This window comes from Chiloscyllium plagiosum, unplaced genomic scaffold (genome assembly GCF_037043375.1).
Source record: "Chiloscyllium plagiosum isolate Xiang-an unplaced genomic scaffold, Cpla_swu_hap1 HiC_scaffold_29, whole genome shotgun sequence".
In the NCBI taxonomy this organism is placed as follows: domain Eukaryota; kingdom Metazoa; phylum Chordata; class Chondrichthyes; order Orectolobiformes; family Hemiscylliidae; genus Chiloscyllium; species Chiloscyllium plagiosum.
This window is the reverse complement of record NW_028270167.1, coordinates 17101140-17122389: the sequence shown is the minus strand read 5'-3', so window position 1 is coordinate 17122389 and position 21250 is coordinate 17101140. Positions and strand designations below refer to the sequence as shown.

Sequence of the window (21250 nt, the reverse complement as noted above, 5' to 3'; positions counted from 1 at the left end):
GCTTTTCCTCGTTAAATTTTAATTATTTACTTGTTGGCATGAGGAGAACAGAAAACAAAACCATAATGTGTAAATAACTGGTTCCACATCACTTCCTAGTTGAGGAAAGCAAAGTTCTGCTCATCAATGGCCAAATCTCACACTTGCAATTTTATCATTCCGCAGATGCCACATCAATGCAAAGCCGAAGCCAGTATAAAGAATTGGGTAATCACACAGCTCCAATACTGAAATCAACTCTCCCACATGTGTTTCTCATTTATAGAATGCTGCAAGATCCTCTGAAAATGAAAATAGCACGACTGCTGAAGTATCAGGTGAGACTGTCCTGATGTGAATTTGCTTAAAATCCTTTTGCATATTTAAGTCAGCATTTAAAATTCAGCAGTTGTCTACACCAGATATTTTTGTCTGGATAAGATGCATATCAATTTAATACTTTTACTGGCACAAAGCTAAATTTAAGAATTAGCATTCCAATAAAATTCTCCCTGGATAGCTTAAGTCTGTGTTTCTATTTCCACTGCTACGGCTATGGTAAGTGGGATAACTGTCCTATTACAGTTGCCTCTTGCCTGTTTCAAATAAACAAAAATTAAAATTTAAATTGCAGTCTTCAGCCTATAAATGTCAGATTTGGATCTCTTACTGCGAAACTCTGTTGTAGGCATGCTGTGATGAAAGGTTACAGATTTGAAACACAACTCAGTTTTTCTCGCCACAGATGCTGCCAGATCTGCTGAATATTCCTAGCATTTGCAGCTTTCATTTCAGGTTGTAGCATAGCTGCACCTAGTACCCATTACTATAGCCTCCAGCTCTGCTCTTTGTAAGAATATCAAATTGGAAAATCAACTTTCAAAATTTGGACTAATCAAAATGGGACAAATTCAAAATAGAATGCGAAGATTTTTGGCTTCAAACTAATGCTCTTATTTTCATTCTATACCTGAAAACTCACAAGACAGAAGCAATTCAGTCAGAAGCTTAAACATAACCCAATCATGTGATAATTACATTTCATTTCAAAGGTAAGTAATATTCATAACTGGAAGAGCTTTGAGAAAGCATGGTTGCTCTTTCACATTCATTTTGTTCCTCAATCCTTTTCAAGAAATAAATTGGATTGCCTCTTTTTATTACTTGAGAAGACCAACTCTAAAATCACAGGTAACACAGAATAATGTACCTGATTTTAAGAGACTTTGCAGTTCTGGCTGGGATGTTGCACTGAAACGCATGCTTGTCACAACAGCCAGCAGATATCCAAATGCAACAAAAGATTTTGAATATTTGTTATCTAATAACATTTTCTGTATTAGTACAGTACTTAATTAGCTGAAACACTCTTTAAGGGTGCCCTGAATTTATGAAAACTCTAATGTTACAATTTGAGGTTAATAAGATTATGATGTTTTACAGCTATTGCTTTAAATTTAGCATGACTGAAGGGGATTGCATGACTGTTCTGTAGTTTGTCCGAAAATAAGCCTGGGTAGTTTGACTGTTAGAGATCAAAGGAAGGCTTAGTTGATTCATTAAAATGATGCAAATTATTAAGGGTCAGGACAATGACAGTTGTATCTGAGTTTACTAGGAGTAGACTCTGCCCCAAAAAGGTGCTGTGGCTATTGAGTTGTACACAGTCCATTTATTTCTAATAAAGGCAGTTGGTATCAAGGATAACTAATTAACATTTCCACCTGGATATAAGATTTTATGTTGCCCTGAGGAAGAGGGCATTTTGGAGATCTGGTTACATACATTCTGACAAATCCATGAATGTCACAGCAGAAGTTCTCTGTGGTCAGCAAAGAGAAAAGGCGGTTTTTACTTTGCAAGCTACTGCAGCAAAATGCTGGAAGGACACAATCATTAGTTAAAGAGAAACATCCTGCAGTCATCTTTAGCATTCCAGGAGAGTTATCTTGGCATGGTCAGAGGGAAGAAAGAGCATCATAACTGAGTTTACTTTATTGATGGATATAAGGAACTCTTCAAAACTGAGAAGGAGGTGGAAATTAGCCAAAATCCCTGCTTTGAATTGCTATAAAGCTTTCCCTTCCAGAATCACAGAGTCAGAGACATACAACACAGAAACAGACCTTTCGGCCCAACTCGTCTATGCCGACCAGATATGCCTACCTAATTTAGTCCAACTTGCCAGCAGCATTCTTATTCATACACCCATCCAGATGCCTTTTAAATGTTGCAATTGTACTAGCCTCCATCACTACCTCTGGCAGCTCATTCCATACACATACCACCCTCTGCATGAAAAAGTTGCCCCTTAGGTCCCTTTTATATCTTTCCTCTTTCACCCTAAACCTATGCCCTCTAGTTCTGGACACCGCCACCCCAGGGAAAAGACTTTGTTTATTTATTCTATCCATGCCCCTCATGATTTTATAAACTTCTATAAGGTCACCTCTCAGCCTCCAGTGCTCCAGGGAAATCAGCCCCAGTCTATTCAATATCTCCCTATAGCTCATGGACATCAGATAAGGACATATTCACAGAAAATTGTGTTTTCCCCCTCATTGTTCAAATATCATGCCAATCCTCACCATCAAAAAGAACAAAGGCCATTTTGATGAAGTAATAGAAGTTACCTAGCAACTATAACTCATTAAAGAGTCATGTCAGAAGAGAGAGAGGAAGTAAAAGTGGAAGCAAGATTAAAATGCAGGTGAATAATGTGAATATTCACAAATCAGACAAGAGTACAAAGATGGGATGAATGGGAATTCTAGTTGTGAGCTGCTACATATTTTCCTCAATGCTTCACAAAAACAGCATTACGTGAAACTTCCTTGTGAAACTGTCACATAGATTTCTTTTAACCAAAGAAAAATCAGGTTATCTTCTCTGCAACCAAAACTTCAGACATTCTCTATTAACCCCAAAATTATTATTGGCTATATTCATTGCCAATGTTTAATGAACTTTTCAGGATCATTTATCTTTTCAAAATTAATTAGAATGATATTGTTCAGTCTTTTGTGCATTCTTGCAAGGTTATTGACAATATTTATTAAGTATAATCAATGTATTAAAAATCCACTGTGCAATTTTAATAATTTTCTAGCAATGACATTATTTACAAATAATCATGTCTTTAATTATTTTAATGCTGAATTTGAATAGGTACAAATAGACTGTATAAGGTTTAACATGAATGAAATCTAAGGTAGTATAAGTGGAGTTCAACAGGTAATGAATTTGATTCAAGAACACCTTGGAAGGATTTTGTTTTCTCTGTTTCATTTACTTCACCCATGACTAATTAGACCACTGATGCCATAGGTTCATAATCAGAATGCGCACTTCTAACAAATATAATCAATCTTATTTTCTGTTTTATTAATTTTAATAAATTGAATGATTTAAGAAATTAAACAAATTTAATAAATTGAATAATTTACCACAGTTTATAAGAACAACTGATGCAAACCTAGGAGTACATCAACAACTAAAACAAAATGTTACAAAAGATAAGAAAAGGCAAAATGAAAGGCTCTGCATCTGAATGCGCACAACATTCCTAAAAAAAAATAAACAAATAGATGGCACATACTGAGATGAATTAAAAATAAGTTATTAGTCATTACAGAATACGGATGTAGAATGACAAGGGCTGGGTGCTGAGAAATGAAAGGTACATGACATTCAAGATAGTAAAAAGCTATGTAAAGATGGAAGGGTAGTACTGTTAATGAAAGTTGGCATTTGTGTATTGGTTAAGAGGTGAACTTGGTTCAGATCATCAGGATATAGAATCAGTTCAGGTGGAAAAGAAGAATAGAAGGGGAAAGGAGTCACTGGTCGGGGTGATCTACAGGCCCCCTGACATTAATACAAAGAAATATAGGTGTTTTAGTGAAGCAATAATCATGTGCGACTTCACTGAGATAATTGGATTGGTGGCAGCAGCAGTAGCATTGAAGAAGAGTTCTCAGAATGCTTTTGAGATAGTTTCTTCGAGCATCATGTTCTGGAAGCAACCAGAGAGCAGGATATATTAGCCTTGATATTATGTAATGTTACAGGTTAATTGATGACCTCAGGGTTAAGGAACACTAAAGTAGCAGCAACCATAAATGATTGAATTTTACATTCATTTTGAAAATAAGATTGTAGCTAAGACTGGTGTTTTAACCTAAGAAAGGGCAACTATGTGGACATGAATGCTGAGTTAGTTGAAGTGAACTACATTCTAATCTCGGGGTTAGATCAATAGAGATGAAACATAAAACATTTAAGGGAATATCTCAGAATATTTAGAATGTGTATATTGCTACCATAAATAAAAATTCAAAAAGGGAGGATCCATCATCCATGGTTAAATAAAGAAGTTAAATTTAAAAAGTATCAGATTTAAAGAAAAAGCACAGGACACAAAGATGAGAGTCAGGTTAGATGTTTGGTCAGAATATTTAAAAAAAACAAAGAATGACAAAGGTTAATCAGTAGAAAGAAATGAGTATGAGAAGCTAGCTCGAAATGTAAAAATGGATAGCAAGAGATTCTACAAGTCATTAAAAAATGACATTGTGAAAGTGTCATTTATTCTGAAATCTGAAAAACAACTGGCCTCAAGGATTTCAAATAAAGGATTGTACACCTGAACGAAGTTGACAAGTCTTTGGGTCCAGTTGACCCTCATGCTGTGTGGTCTTAAAAGAGGTTGCTAATAAGGTTGTAGATGCATTGATCTTAAATTTTATAAAATTCCCTCAATTCAAGACAGGTTCCATAGGACAGGAAAGTAGCAAATATATCACTTCTATTCAAAATGAGGCAAGTAGAAAATAGGGCAAGATGGTATGAGACAGGAACTTTCAAGAGTTGATTGAAGTAGAGATTTTAGCAGGTAAAGGGATGACTGGCAAATGGGAGCCTTTCAAAAATGTGACAACGAGAGTTCAGAGGCATCATGTTCCCGCTGGAATAAAGGGCAAGGCTGATAAGAATAGGAAACAATAGATTAATAAAGATATTGAGGTTCTGGTTAAGAATAAGAAAGAATCAAATATCAGGTTGAGACAACTGGGATCAAATGAACTCCTTGAAGAATGCAAGCTGTGTCTGGACATTCTTAAGAGGAAAATGAGAAGGGCAAAAAGGGAATACAAGATAGACTTGGCAGATAAGGTTAAATATAATCCATAGGGATTCTACATGAATATTAAGAGCAAAAGAGAATTTAAAACACAAACAGATCAGCAATGACTATTGAATGGTACAGCAAGTTCAAGGGGCTGAATAGTCTACTTCATATGTTCACATGTCCTCGAAGCATTCACAATAACATATTCTTTATTTTCAAAGTATCTTCCATGTAATACAAATCAGTTAGTATTCTGAGTCACTTACTTACCTGAATTCAAATCCTGATGAGAAGAGGGTGATGCATTGCCCTGCAGTTTCTTGATTGCATGATCATTTTCAACTGCCACAACTCCTTTGGATTCTTTTGCTTTCAAATTAATTTGTGCTCTTTTCAGCAGTTTCTCTTTTTCCAAGATGAAATCCTCCATGTTAGCTATGCTAAGGCCATCTGGTAACTAAATGAAACAAAACAGTGGCACACTAACAAAAACAAATCCTGACATAATCATAAACACAGCCTAATCAGAAATTAGGATAAAATATCACATCTGCATTTGGAAATTTCATAACGCTAGCAAGAATGCTAACTATTTAACAGCACCCCAGTTCATAATACAAGAGCAATTAAACATCACAAATTAATTTACTGACTTCAAGGCACTATGACAGTTACTGAGGAAATAATAAGGTGGGCGGCACGGTGCCACAGTGGTTAGCACTGCTGCCTCACACGCCAGAGACCCAGACGACTGATTGTGTGGAGTTTGCACATTCTCCCCGTGTCAGCGTGGGTTTCCTCCGGGTGCTCTGGTTTCCTCCCACAGTCCAAAGATGTGCAGGTCAGGTGAATTGGCCATGCTAAATTGCCCGTATTGTTAGGTGAAGGGGTAAATGTAGGGGTATGGGTTGGTTGCGCTTCGGCAGGTCGGTGTGGACTTGTTGGGCCAAAGGGCCTGTTTCCACACTGTATGTAATCTAATCTAAATGCAAGTTATTTATTAACTTAATGCATTGCATATATAGGATTTTTGATTATTTAAGAAATGCAGTACGCTGCCAAATAAATAGTCTTGGATATGATACCACATCTGATGAAATTCCTTTCTTCAATATTCCCTTTCAAATGGCGAATCAATGTACAAGGGAAAATAAGATCATTTTTGATTCTGAAAAATAAACTAACATAAGCAACTCTATTTCTCAATATACTGCATGCATATTTCTAGGTAAGAGATGAAGAAGAATTCCAAAATTTTAGAGAAGCACTGAGGATTGTGTTGTTATGGGGAGTGGGAAGGCCATGAAGGGTTTTAATTTTTCATTTTAGTTGTATAAGACAATAGAAATGTGTTAGTAAATAAGTAAACAAAGAAAACAATCAGTGCAAAGTATTCGGCAAATGTGCCTAAATCTGATTATTCTGCAGATACCAAACAGATTCCCAAAGTTGACAGGCCGCCCTGCTGTGAAGGCTTGAAAACAAGGATGAAAATATTTTTAAAAGTGAGCCATTAGCAGACTGAGAATTTAGCTGTGAAATTAGGAACTACTTTTTTTCCCCCACAAAGGGTAGTGTAAACCTAGAACTCTCTCAATTAAAAGACTGTGGAAACTGGGTCAATAAATGTATTAAGATTGTGGTTAGGCAAGAATAACGGACATAATTTACATCTCTCTGTACAATTAAGTCAGATACAGAGTTATCTATTCTAATGACAACTCAGTCGGAAAATTATTATATCCTAGACACAGGAACTCTGACAGTACAGCACAAGTTTCCAAAAAGGAAATTTTGTACATGTAAATTTGCCATCAATAGGTATGAACAGCTAAAGAATTATTTTATCACTAAGATTAAGATCACCAACAATAATGACAAGAACTTCCCTTTATCAAAAAAAAAATCAGTTAATATAGTTAATCATTCCAAGGCACTTCACACCACACCACAGGAGGAAATATTAGGAGAAACGACCAGTTAGATGGAGTCTAACTCGATGTGTTTATTGATGACCATGTAGCCACAAAACAACTGACCCTCTCTCACTAGTATCCTTACATACAGATAAGGAAGGGCACCACTTCGACTAGGACAACACATCCATCCTGGGACAAGCTAAACAGAGACACACACAAGAATTCCGAGAAGCATAGCATTCCAACCAGAACTCTATTATAATCAACAAACACATAGAATTAGACCCCATCTACCACTCCCTGAGAAAAAGAACAGGAAATGATATCACCACAGGAAATGACATCACCATCCCAAAGCAACCCAAACATACAAATAGAAAGCAGGAATTATCAGCAGTGCTTTGCCTAGAGTCCCACTGAATTTGTTACCTAGTATGGTGACGAAACATCTGGAAATGAACCTTCCAGCTCAGCGAGCAAACCTATATCCTAAAAATTGTAACTTACTATTTATTCACTTAGAAATATTACAGATTAGAATGCCAAATTTCCTTTCCAGCACAGTCAGTATATTTTATACAAATTGTCATATTTATCTTTACAACATTAGGCATTAAGCCTGAATTTCAACAAAATCTGTATTTCTCTTCAAGGATTTCAGATACTCAGAAACCAACATGTGCACACTGAAAAGGCCAGTAAAATCAATGCAGCTGTTTCTTAATAAGTATAAAATGTAGACCTGAATTAATAGGAACTTGAATAGATAACTAAGTAAAATATTGTTGTGTTGTGTACTATGATAGTGCTGAAGAGCTGTTTACATTTATTGCACCTTGGTTATGTGTTGAAAAGCAACAGTACTTTGCAATTCAACTACTTTCCAACTACTCAAATTCCAGATCAATAAAAGGTCTTCTGGAAGCCCTGTGATATACTTTACAGTCTGTATTGCAACTATGATTAGCTAAAAACTGACTTAAACAAAATTAACTCAGTAATAGCTGATACGCAGTTACATTTCCTGAATATCACTCATAGATACATACCACACACCTTTTTTGGCCACTGTCAATATAACTTTATCAGTGGCTGTGTGAGGAGACAGTTGAAGTTTGCAGATTACCTCAACTCCAAACTTTTCCTTCCCCTTTCCTGTAAAACAGAATGGTGCTTGAGGATTTAATTGAGGTTAGAGACTTGCCAAAAAGAAAATAAAAGAATTCCTGAAAACCAAAGACACCAAGACAGAAGAGGATGAAATAATGGTCTCCTTTGACGTAACAGCCCTGTTCACATCCATTAACATCAATCTGGCCAAGGAATCACTGACTACATTATAAGAACCAAAGACACATACATCAAATACCACCAACTTCATCAGTAAGGACAACATTATCAAGCTAGTGGACCTATGCCTTACCACCCACTTCACTTTCAATAACAAAATTTACAGACAAACCAACGGAACACCCATGGGATCTCCAATATCAGGGTTCTTAACAGAGGCAGTAATGCAGAGAATCGAACAAATAGCTCTGCCCACCATCCAACCCAAACTTTGGGTCTGCTACGTGGATGACACCTTTGTCATCACAAAACGAAACAAATTAGAGGAAACCTTCAAGACCATCAATAATATCCCTACTGGCATAAAATTTACTAAAGATGAGGATAACAACAACAAACTGCCATTCCGAAATGTCACAATAAAGTGAGCAGTCAATTGGGAACTTCAAACCAACATCTACAGGAAAACAACACATATAGACCAATTACTGATTTACAGAAGCAAATCATCCCAAACCCACAAACGAAGCTGCATTAGAACATTATTTCAACAAGCCACCACATACTGCAATATAGAGGAACTACAAAGAGCAGTGGAAAATCACTAATACAACATATTCAAAAAGAACGGATACCAATCTCACCATCAAGCCAGCGGATAAAGGGGGTGCAGTGGTAGTTTGGCGCACTGACCTCTACACCGCTGAAGCCAGACGCCAACTCGAAGACACCTCCTCCTACTGCCCCCTCCATCACCAAACCATGATCTCCCAGACCATACAGAACCTCATCACCTCAGGAGATCTCCCACCCACAGCTTCCAACCTCATAGGCTGGGAACCCCACACCACCCAATTCTACCTCCTTCGCAAGATCCACAAGCCTGACCACCCTGGCCGACCCATTGTCTCAGCATGCTCCTGCCCCACCGAACTCATCTCTACCTACCTCGACACTGTCCTATTCCCCCCTAGTCCAGGAACTCCCCACATACGTTCAAGACACCATCCACGCCCTCCACCTCCTCCAAGACTTCCGTTTCCCCAGCCCCTAACGCCTCATCTTCACCATGGATATCCAATCCCTTTACAGCTCCATCTGCCATGACCAGAGCCTCCAAGCCCACGGTTTCTCCCTCTCCCGACATCCCCAACAGTACCCTTCCACTTCTCATTTGTTTGGCTGAACTGTCCTCACCCTTAACAATTTCTCCTTCAAATCCTCCCACTTTCTCCAGACCAAAGGAGGTAGCCATGGGCACCCGTATGGGCCCCAGCTATGCCTGTCTCTTCATTGGCTATGTAGAACAGTCCATCTTCCATAGTTACACAGGCACCACTCCCCACCTCTTCCTCCACTACATCGATGACTGCATCGGCGCCACCTCGTGTTCCCACGAGGAGGTTGAGCAATTCATCAACTTCACCAACACATTCCACTCCAACCTTAAATTCACTTGGACCATCTCTGACACCTCCCTCCCCTTCCTGGACCTCTCCATCTCCATTAATGACGACCGACTTGACACCAACATTTTTTACAAACCCACCGACTCCCACATCTACCTGGATTACACCTCTTCCCACCCTACCTCCTACAAAAATGCCATCCAGTATTCCCAATTCCTCCGCCTCCACCGTATCTGCTCCCAGGAGGACCAGTTCCACCACAGAACACACCTTCTTGAGAGACCGCAATTTCCCTTCCCACGAGTAAAAGATGCCCTTGAACGCATCTAGACAACATCCCGCATCTCCGCCCTCGAACCCCACCCCTCCAACTGTAACAAGGACAGAATCCCCCTGGTGCTCACCTTCCACCCTACCAACCTTCGCATTAACCGCATCATCTGCTGACATTTCCGCCACCTCCAAACGGACTCCACCGCCAGAGGTATATTTCCCTCCCCACCCCTTTCCGCAAAGACCGTTCCCTCCATGACTACCTGGTCAGGTCCATGCCCCCCAACAAACCACCCACCCATCCTGGCACCTTCCCCTGCCACCGCAGGAATTGCAAAACCTGTGCCCACACCTCCTCCCTCACCTCCATCTAAGGCCCCAAAGGAGCCTTCCACATCCATCAAAGTTTCACCTGCACACCCACCAATGACATTTATTGCATCCGTTGCTCCCAATGCGGTCTCCCTTACATTGGGGAGACTGGACACCTCCTCGCAGAGCGCTTCAGGGAACATCTCCGGGACATCCGCACCAATCAACCCCACCACCCCGTGGCCCAACATTTCAACTACCCCTCCCATTCTGCTGAGGGCCTCCTCCACCGCCGCTCCTTCACCACCCAACGCCTGGAGGAAGACTGCCTCACCTTCCGCCTCAGAATACTTCAACCCCAGGGCATCAATGTGGACTTCACCAGTTTCCTCATTTCCTCCTTCCCCCACCTTACCCCACTTCCAGCTCTGCACCGTCCCCATGACCTGTCTTACCTGCTTACCTTCCTTCCCATCTATCCACTCCACCCTCCTTTCTGATCTATCACCTCCATCCCCACTCTCATTCACCTATTGTACTCTATGCTACTTTCTCCCCACCCCCACTCCCTCCTCTCATTTATCTCTCCATCCTGCAGGTTTCCTGTCTCTATTCCTGATGAAAGGTTTTTGCCCGAAACATTGATTTTCCTGCTCCTTGGATGCTGCCTGACCTGCTGTGCTTTTCCAGTACCACTCTAATCCAGACGAAATGAACACAGTCCACCGATTTCTCAACAACAAACCCAAACAAGCAGACAAAACCTGTCCAGGAACCTTAGCCATTCTTCCCTACATCAAACACATCTCAGAAATGACTGCCAGACTACTCAGACCTCTTGGCATCATGGTAGCCCACAAACCCACCAACACATTGAAACAGCAGCTAATGAACATGAAAGATCTCATACAGACAACAAGCAAAACTAATGTCATTTACAAAATCCCTTGCAAGAACTACATTGGACAAACAGGCAAAAAACTAGCCACCAGGATAATCAACATCAACTAGCCACAAAAAGACATGACCCACTCTCACTGGTATCCTTACATACAGATGAGAAAGGACACCACTTTGACTGGGACAACACATCCACTCTAAGACAAACCAAACAGAGACACGCATGAGAATTCCCACAAGCATGGCATTCCAACCGGAACTGGATCAACAAACACATCGACTTGGACCCCATTTACCACCCTCTGAGAAAAACAACAGGAAATGGCATCACCACAGCAAATGACATCACCACAGGAACTGATATCACCAATACAAGGAAACCTAAACACACAAATAGAAAGCGGTTCACTCACACCAATGCTTCACCAGAGGCTCACTAGTTACCTAGTATGGTGACAAAATGTCTGAAAACGAACCTTTCAGCTCAGTGAGCAAACTTACATCCAGGAAAAAAAAGATGCAAACTCGCACTTATCTCATATCCTATTACATGAATCATTCAACATCTTACAGCACAATGCATTTTCAGAACATGCTTCTAGCAATTACTTTTTCATTTTTCAGATCTTTAATAGGACACATATTGAAGACTGTATCCATGAAGGAAAAGATTAACACAAATGACTAAACATTCAGAAGGAACATCGGTTTGCCAAATAATCTTTCTAAAAGGTACAGGCTCTGCAAAGTTCTCCAGTTTCCCAACTGTCCTGTCCCATGTGGTTCATGATGACTTACCTTCATGAGTAAACTGCAATTTAAAGACTGGTGACAAATAAAAAGATCTATACGTTCTTAACTTTTGAAAGCTTCAATAATCCCTTTTTACTTCCTTGTATTCCCAACTATGCTCACTCCCCACTCACTTCAAATTCTACTTCTTTCTAGATCTGTTCCTGGGAAAAGCATTTTCCAAGACAACCGCACTTTACAACTCTTAAATTCCTGTGCCTTCAACTCGCTATTTACCATGATGCTTCTGGCAGCTGTTCCTCTGCAGCTGCAAGCCCATACCTTTGATGTTGATACCCTTATCCCCAGTAGAATGGTCATTTTTCCCCACAGTGGTTGTTCTCCCTGATCCGCACACTATCAAGTCTAAAGAATGTAAACTTAAGAGTCATAAAGGTACTTCAACCCGATCGCATCTACACCAATTAGAAATAAGCACCGAACTATTCCTATCCTGTTTTCCAGCACTTGATCAATGTATGCCTTAGCATCATAAGAACACAACTAAATACTAAAAAAAGTTCTGAGGGTTTTCTGTTGTGATTCTGTTCGCCGAGCTGGGAATTTGTGTTGTAGACGTTTTTCCCCTGTCTAGGTGATATCCTCAGTGCTTGGGAACCTCCTGTGAAGCGCTTCTGTGATCTTTCCTCTGGCATTTGTAGTGGTTTGAATCTGCCACTTCCGGTTGTCAGTTCCAGCTATCCGTTGCAGTGGTCAGTATATTGGGTCCAGGTCGATGTGCTTATTGATTGAATCTGTGGATGAGTGCCCTGCCTCTAGGAATTCCCTGTGTGAGTGGCTTTCCTGTATACCTTTGTGGTGAATTCTCCGTTCAGTGTTCTCTGTACCATCACACCTAGGAATGGGAGTTGGTTGTCCTTTTCTTCCTCTCTAGTGAATCGGATTCCTGTGAGTGTGGCATTGATGATCCGGTGTGAGTTCTCTATTTCTGTGTTTTTAATGATTGCAAAGGTGTCATCCACATATCTGACCCAGATATCCGACCGAACGGATAATTCACCACAAAGGTATACAGGAAAGCCACTCACACAGACCAAGTCCTGAACTATGAAAGCAACCACCCAACACACACAAAAGAAGTTGCATCAAGACACTGTTCAAAAGAGCCACAACACACTGCAGCACACCAGAACTGCAAAAAGAGGAAGAAGAACACCTATACAATGTATTCGCCAAAAACGGATACCCGCGCAATTTCATCAACAGATGCCTAAGGGAAAGACAACGGAACGAGGACATGCCACAACCCAAAGGACTAGCCACACTACCATACATCAGAAGCATTTCAGAACTGACAGCCAGACTACTGCGACCACTAGGATTCATAACAGCACACAGAACAACAGCCACTCTCAGACAACAACTCACCAGAACGAAGGACCCGATACCCAGCATGAGCAAAACCAATGTAGTGTACAAAATCCCATGCAAGGACTGCACAAAACATTACATAGGACAAACAGGAAGACAGCTAACGATCCGCATCCATGAACACCAACTAGCCACGAAACGACACGACCAGCTATCCTTAGTAGCCACACACTCAGATGACAAGCAACATGAATTCGACTGGGACAACACTACTATTATAGGACAAGCCAAACAGAGAACAGCCAGGGAATTCCTAGAGGCATGGCACTCATCCACAGATTCAATCAATAAGCACATCGACCTGGACCCAATATACTGACCACTGCAGCGGACAGCTGGAACTGACAACCGGCAGCGGCAGATACAAACCACTACAAATGCCGAAGGAAAGATCACAGGAGTGCTTCACAGGAGGCTCCCAAGCACTGAGGATGTTACCTAGACAGGGGACGAAACGTCTGCAACACAAATTCCCAGCTCGGCGAACAGAACAACAACAACGAGCACCTGAGCTACAAATCTTCTCACAAACTTTGAACACCTACGAGGGTTTTCTGTCTCTACCTCCCTTACTGGCAGTGAGTTCCAGCTTCCCACCATCGTCTGGATGAAAATGTTTTTCCTCACAACCCCTCTAAACCTCCTACTTTACCTTAAATCTACTCCCCAGTCATTGATCCCTTTACCAAGGTAAAAAGTACTGTCTTATCTATGCCTCTCACAATTTTATACATCCAAGTCATGCCCCTTCTCGATATACACTGCTCCAAAGGCAACAATTTCACTCTGTCCAATCTCTCTTCAGCTCAGACAACATGTTGGTAAATCTCCTCTGCACCTGCTCCAATGTAATTACATCCATCCTATAATGTGGATTTCAGAACTGCACACAATTCTCCACTTAGGCCTAACCAACATTTTATACAGTTCTAGTATAAGTTCCCTGTTGTTAAACTCTATGCCTCAGCAAAAAAAAGTAAGTATCCCATATGTCTTTTTAAATACTATCCACCTGTCCCATGACCTTAAAAGACTGGTAGACTTGCATATCAAGATCCTTCTGATCCTTGGTGTTTCCTAGAGTCGTAACGTTCATTCTGTATTCCCTTGTCTTATTTGTCCTACCCAGGGAAATCAACTAACACTTATTCAGATTGAATTCTATTTGCTATTGATCATCCCATCTGACCATCGATAGTTTCCCTCAATCTAAGGTTATCCTCCTCACTATTTACCACCTCACCAAAGTTTCATGCCATCCACGAACTTACTGATCTCACCTTCTATGTCCCTCTAAATCATTAATCCATAACACAAACATGGCTTTGTGCATGGGAAATCATGTCTCATGAACTTGATTGAGTTTTTTTTTTACAAAGTAACAAAGGGGATTGATGAGAGCAGAGCGGTGGACATGATCTATGTGGATTTAAGTAAGGCATTCGACAAGGTTCCCCACGGGAGGCTGGTTAGCAATGTTATTATCTCTTGGCTTGAAGGTAGAAGGCAGAGGGTGTTGGTGGAGGATTGTTTTTCAAACTGGAGGCCTGTGACCAGTGGAATGCCACAAGGATCGGTGCTGGGTCCACTACATTTTGTCATTTATATAAAAGATTTGGATATTAACATAGAAGTTATAGATAGTAAGTTTGCAGCTGACACCAAAATTCCCCTCTCATGTGGATGAAGATACCATCCAACGCATCTCATCCACATCCCTCAAACCCCATCCCTCCAACTGTACAAGGACAGACCCCCCCCCAGTCCTCACTTTCCACCCTACCAACCTTCGCATTAACCGCATCATCTGCTGACATTTCCGCCACCTCCAAATGGACCCCACCACCAGACGCATATTTCCCTCCCCACCCCTTTCCGCTTTCCGCAAAGACCATTCCCTCCGTGACTACCTGGTCAGGTCCATCCCCCCCATCAAACCACCCACTCATCCTGGCACCTTCCCCTGCCACCGCAGGAATTGCAAAACCTGTGCCCACACCTCCTCCCTCACCTCCATCTAAGGCCCCAAAGGAGCCTTCCACATCCATCAAAGTTTCACCTGCACACCCACCAATGACATTTATTGCATCCGTTGCTCCCAATGCGGTCTCCCTTACATTGGGGAGACTGGACGCCTCCTCGCAGAGCGCTTCAGGGAACATCTCCGGGACACCCGCACTAATCATCCCTACCACCCCGTGGCCCAACATTTCAACTACCCCTCCCACTCTGCTGAGGGCCTCCTTCACCGCCGCTCCTTCACCACCCAACGCCTGGAGGAAGACTGCCTCACCTTCCGCCTCAGAATACTTCAATCCCAGGGCATCAATGTGGACTTCACCAGTTTCCTCATTTCCCCCCTCCCCCCACCTTACCTCAGTTCCAACCTTCCAGCTCAGCACTGTCCTCCTCATGACCTGTCCTACCTGCCAATCTCCCTTCCCACCTATCCACTCTACCTTCCCCTCTGACCTATCACCTCCATTCCCAGCCCTATTCACCTATTGTACTCTTTGCTTCCTTCTCCCCAACCTCAGCCCCTTCTCATTTATCTCTCCACCCTGCAGGTTTCCTGCCTCTATTCCTGATGAAGGGCTTTGGCCCGAAACGTCAATTTTCCTGCTCCTTGGATGCTGCCCGATCTGCTGTGCTTTTCCAGCACCACTCTGATCTAAACCAAAATTGGAAGCATAGTGGACAGTGAAAAAGGTTACCTCAGATTACTATGGGATCTTGATCGGATGGACCAATGGATTGAGAAGTGGCAGCTGGAGTTTAATGGAGATAAATGTGAGGTGCTGCACTTTGAGAAAGCAAATCAGGCAGGACTTATGCACTTAATGTTAAGATCCTAGGGAGTTTTGCTGAACAAAAACCTTGGGGTGCAGGTTCGTAGCTCCTTGAAAGCAGAGTCGCAGGTAGACGGGATAGTGAAGGCGGCGTTTGGTATGCTTTCCTTTGTTGGTCAGAGCATCGAGTATAGGAGTTGGGAGGTCAGGTTGCGGCTGTACAGAACGTTGGTTAGGCCACTTTTGGAATACTGCATGCAATTCTGGTCTCCTTCCTATCGGAAGGATGTTGTGAAACTTGAAAGGGTTCAGAAAAGATTTACAAAGATGTTGCCAGGATTGGAGGATTTGAGCTATAGGGAGGGGCTGAATAGGATAGGGCTGTTTTCCCTGGAGTGTCGGAGGCTGAGGGGTGACCTTATAAAGGTTTATAAAATCATGAGCGGCATGGATAGGATAAATAGACAAAGTCTTTTCCTTGGGGTCGGGGAGTCCAGAGCTAGAGAGCAAAGGTTTAGGGTGAGACGGTAAAGATATATAAGGGACCTTAGGGGCAACATTTTCACTTGGAGGGTGGTGCCTGTATGGAATGAGCTGCCAGAGGAAGTGGTGGTCGCTCGTACAATTGTAACATTTAAAAGGAATCTGGATGGGTATTTGAACAGGAAGGGTTTAGAGGGATATGGGCCAAGTGCTGGCAAATGGAACTAAATTAGGTTGGGATATCTGGTCGGGATGGATGAGTTGGACTGATAAGTCTGTTTCCGTGCTATAGATCTCTATAACTCTATGACAAACAGCGAAGGCCCCAACATTGATCTCTGCAGAACTCCAATGGAGACATTGTTCATATCTCAAAATCATCCCCTGGCCATCACACTCTGCTTCCTGCCACTCAGCCAATTCTGAATCCAATTAGCCAAATTTCCTTGAATCACTTGGGCTCTTATCTTTATTCCCATACAGAACCAAATCAAAGACATTGCTAAAATCCAAGTAGACAACATCAAATGTAATGACCTTATCTACACACTTGGTTTTCTCTACAATAAGGTGGCCATTCGTGACCACCCCATGACAAACTATGCCAAATGATCTTGATTAATCCTGCTTCTCCAACTGTAGATTAATTTGGTTCCTCAGAATTCCTTCCATTAGTTTCCCCATCATTGATTTTAGATTTATTGAAGTATAGTTTCCGGGTTTATCTCTTGTTCCCATCTTGAATAATAATACCACACTGGCTGAATTCCAGTCCTCTGCACCTCTCCAATTGAAAACTATTGCCAGCACCCCAGCTATTTTCTTCCTTGCCTCACTCGACAGCCTGAAATTCATTTCATCCAGCCAAAGAGATTTATCTGTTTGCACATAGGTGACCACAGCTGATTTACACATCCATCATATAATGCTATTCTCCTTTGCCAAAACTACTTCATATTCATTGATTGCCCTATATTCTCCTCCAAAAGCCATCCTCCACTGCCCTTTGGGGGAGCATGAATCAGGCATGATTCCACATTTCTTTATCAAGTCATAGCTAAAGAATAATTTGCAGAGATTTCTTATCTTGCCCTGCACTGAAACAAAACATTTGGCTGAGAATCAATCCTGATCCTGGTCACTGTGTCAGATTGAAGGAAACTGTTGGTAATGCTGGCATCTTCATGATCATTAGCTGAGTTTCCAATCCCATTTTCATCATCACAAAGCCCTCCCTTTTCTTTCACCTCAGTTGCTGGCTAAGCTGTCTTCAATATTATACTCAGTTCCAAGGTTCAATTATTCCAATGCTCTGCTGGCTAGCATCCCAACCTCAACCTGCACTGATACAAAACTCTGCTGCCCATATCCTAACTAGAACCAAAAGCCAGTTGTTCATTAGCATTTTTTCTCTACATCTGTGTCTGGTCTCCAAAAGCTCATCTTCCAGTTAAACCCAGTTCATGACTTTGCACTTGCACAGTTCTGTAATATCTAATGGACCATACAACACTATATTATGTACGTTTCTTCAACGCGAGCATTTTGCACATACCCTATTACCTCTAATTCATCTTTGATGCTCGTACCGAGCCTGAAAATGAATCCGCACCAATTGCAAGATTTACCAATAGCAAATATTTGCACATTTATGTTTATGAAACACAGAGAGACAGACAATGAACAGAAGCAGAAAAGAGAAAAAAAAGAAACAGAAAAAAAAAGATATTTCCGCTGTTTTTTATGTTTTTTTATGTGTTTCATCAAGATTTCTTTAAAAGTAATGCTTCAACGTATAAGTACCAAATATTCTGTGATTGTTCAGCTTATCCATTACCCATTACTAATTAAACAGAAATCCTCCAATAAAGATACTTACTGGTTTTATGGCATGGTATGTCTTTATATCAGATTACCAAGTATGAAGGCCAAGATATAACAGAGATAAGCTTTATTTAAACAGTCATCCAAATTCTTTGGCAAATTTTCAAAATTTGGTTAATGAGTCATTTGTTGCCTTTCCACATTTAGATGTGGTCTATTTTAGGAAAGCTCCTGACATAATGAAAGTAATATGTTGACAATGTCAACAGCACAACAACATTATGTAAATCAGTCTTGACAGAGATAGATTAACATTGGTTTGTTGCATGATTTTATTTCATTTTCTCTCAACTCCACAGCTAATATTTCCACAATTATATTTAATTAGAATTTAGGTATTTGATGTGAGACATTACAATTTACTAATTACTGGGATTTTCAAGTGAAAGTAAGGAAGTAAAGTATCAACTGGTATCAAGGTAGAAAATAATGTTTCTTCATGACAGCTTCATGTAGTTCAAGAGGCAATAGTTTCAGGAGAGTTAATGAAGCTTAAAAACTAACTAAGCTTGTTAGCTATGGGTTACCTCAGCTAAGTACTACTCTGGCATCGTCCTGACTTGAAATGTTAAGTCTCCAAAGGGTAGGGCAATGCCGATTAATTTGAGTCTTCTTGTAACATATGGGAATTTTGAAAAATAGCCTCATTGCTTAGGAATGTCGAGAGAAAAAAAAGAGAGTTTGACATTGAGAGTGCTTCACTTACTTAATATTCTTCTAATCAGTTTGACTTATTGTCAGTGTTCTTACCTCTGGGCCAAAAGAAATAAAGATTCAAGACTCCTCCTCCCTATCCCAGGCATGAGCACTTAATCTAAGTTGATACTTAAAAGCAGCACTGAAGGAGTGCAGAATTGTCAATGTTACTATTTTTTGGGATCAGACAGACATTTTTTTCTACTTCTAAAGGTGGGCTTAAAAGATGTAATGGCACTACTTGAGATCATTCCTGTGTCCTGGCCAGCATTCATTCCTGATCACCACCAAATTGGATAACCTAACTATGGGGCCTTGCTGTGAGCATACTCACTGGCACATTTGTTTACAAGTTGTTAGAATCCAAAGGCTACATTAAAGTAAAGATTACATAAATTAGGTTTGTATTCAAGAAGCATGGAAAATGATTTGATTGAGAACATAGAGCACTACAGCACACGAACAGGCCCTTCAGCCAACCATGTCCGTATCAACCTTGATGCCATTCTAAACTAATCCCATTTATGGTCCATAGCCCTCTATTCCCAGCCTGTTTCTCGGTCTGTTTAAATGCCTCTTAAATATTGCTATCAAATCAGCTTCTACCACCTCCACTGGCAGCATTACAGGCTCCTACCATCCTCTGAAAAAAACATTGCCTCATACATCTCCTTTAAACTTTACCCCTCTCTCTTAAACCTATGGTACTTGGTATTTAACATTTCTAGTCTAGGAAAAAGATTCCAACTATCCACCCTATCCATGCCTCTCATAATTTTTATATAGTTCCATCAGGTTGCCCTCAGCCTCTAATGCTCTAGCAAAACAATTCAATTTTGTCCAACCCCTCCTTTCAGCTAAAGCACTCTAATCCAGACAACATTCTCGTAAACCTCTTTTGCATACTCTCCAAAGCCTCCACATCCTTCCAATGGTGTGGGAACCAGACTGCACACAGTATTTGAAATGTGGTCTAACTGAAGTCTTTTGCAGCTGTAACATGATTTGCCAAATTTCATACACAATGCCCGGACCGATAATGGCAAGCAGGCCGTAAACCTTCTTTATCAACTTATCCATTTGTGTTGTCACTTTCTTGAAGCTTGAGACTTGCACCCCAAGATCCCTCTGTATATCACTGCTTGTAAAGGTTCTGCCATTTACTCTATAATTTCCTCTTGCATTTGACCTCCCAAAATGCCTTACCTCACAGATGTCTAGATTAAACTTCATCTGCCATTTTGCAGCTCAACTTTCCAACAGATCTTTATCCTGCTATATCCTTTGGCAACCTTCCTAACTATCCAATAGTCTACCAAATTTCATGTCATCTGCAAGATTACTAATCAGACCATCTACATTTTCATTCAAATCCTTTTTATATATTACAAACAACATAGCTCCCAACTTTGATCCTTGCAGAACAGCACTGATCACACAACTCCAGTCAAAAAAAACACTCCTCCACAACTACTCTGTCTTCTCTGACCAAGCCAATGTTGTATCCAACTTACCATGGGTCCCATGTGATTTAATCTTCAGATCCATCCTACCATGAGGCACTTTGTCAAATGCTTTAATAAAGTCCATGTAGACAACATCTATTGCCCTATTCTGAATTACCTTCATTTCTTCCTCAAAAAACTCAATCAAATTTGTGAGACAAGGCCTTCCCACACAAAGCCTTGCTGACTATCCAGAATAGATCAATTATTTTCCAAATGCGTAAATCCTGTCGCTAAGTGGCTTCTCCAATAATTTCCCTACCACTGACATAAGGCTCACCAGCCAATAACCTGCTGGATTATGCCTGTTTACCTTCTTAAAGAAATGAATAACATCGATTAATCTCCAGTCTTCTGAGACCTTGCCTGTGGCTAAAGAGAATACATCGATCTCTGTCAAGGCCCCAGTAATCTCTTCTTTTGCCTCCCTCTGATCCCTATCCCCTGCTGATAGCTAGGTTCAGTACCCATAGGGAGGGCCTCAACCGGGACCTTG

At 41.0% G+C, this 21250-nt stretch overlaps 1 protein-coding gene across 3 annotated transcripts in view; it reads right to left on the bottom strand.

Moving 5' to 3' along the window:
• Positions 1 to 21250, bottom strand: part of snx19b (sorting nexin 19b) — a 163341-nt gene that overhangs the window by 127961 nt on the left and 14130 nt on the right. For all 3 annotated transcript variants that reach the window (XR_015751983.1, XM_043676707.2, XM_043676706.2), the window contains exon 7: positions 5381 to 5567. Coding sequence is in view for 2 of the 3 variants with exons in the window: in XM_043676707.2 (XP_043532642.2) it covers positions 5381 to 5567 (187 nt within the window). In the remaining variant the exon portion in view is untranslated. The remainder of the gene's footprint in view (positions 1 to 5380; positions 5568 to 21250) is intronic.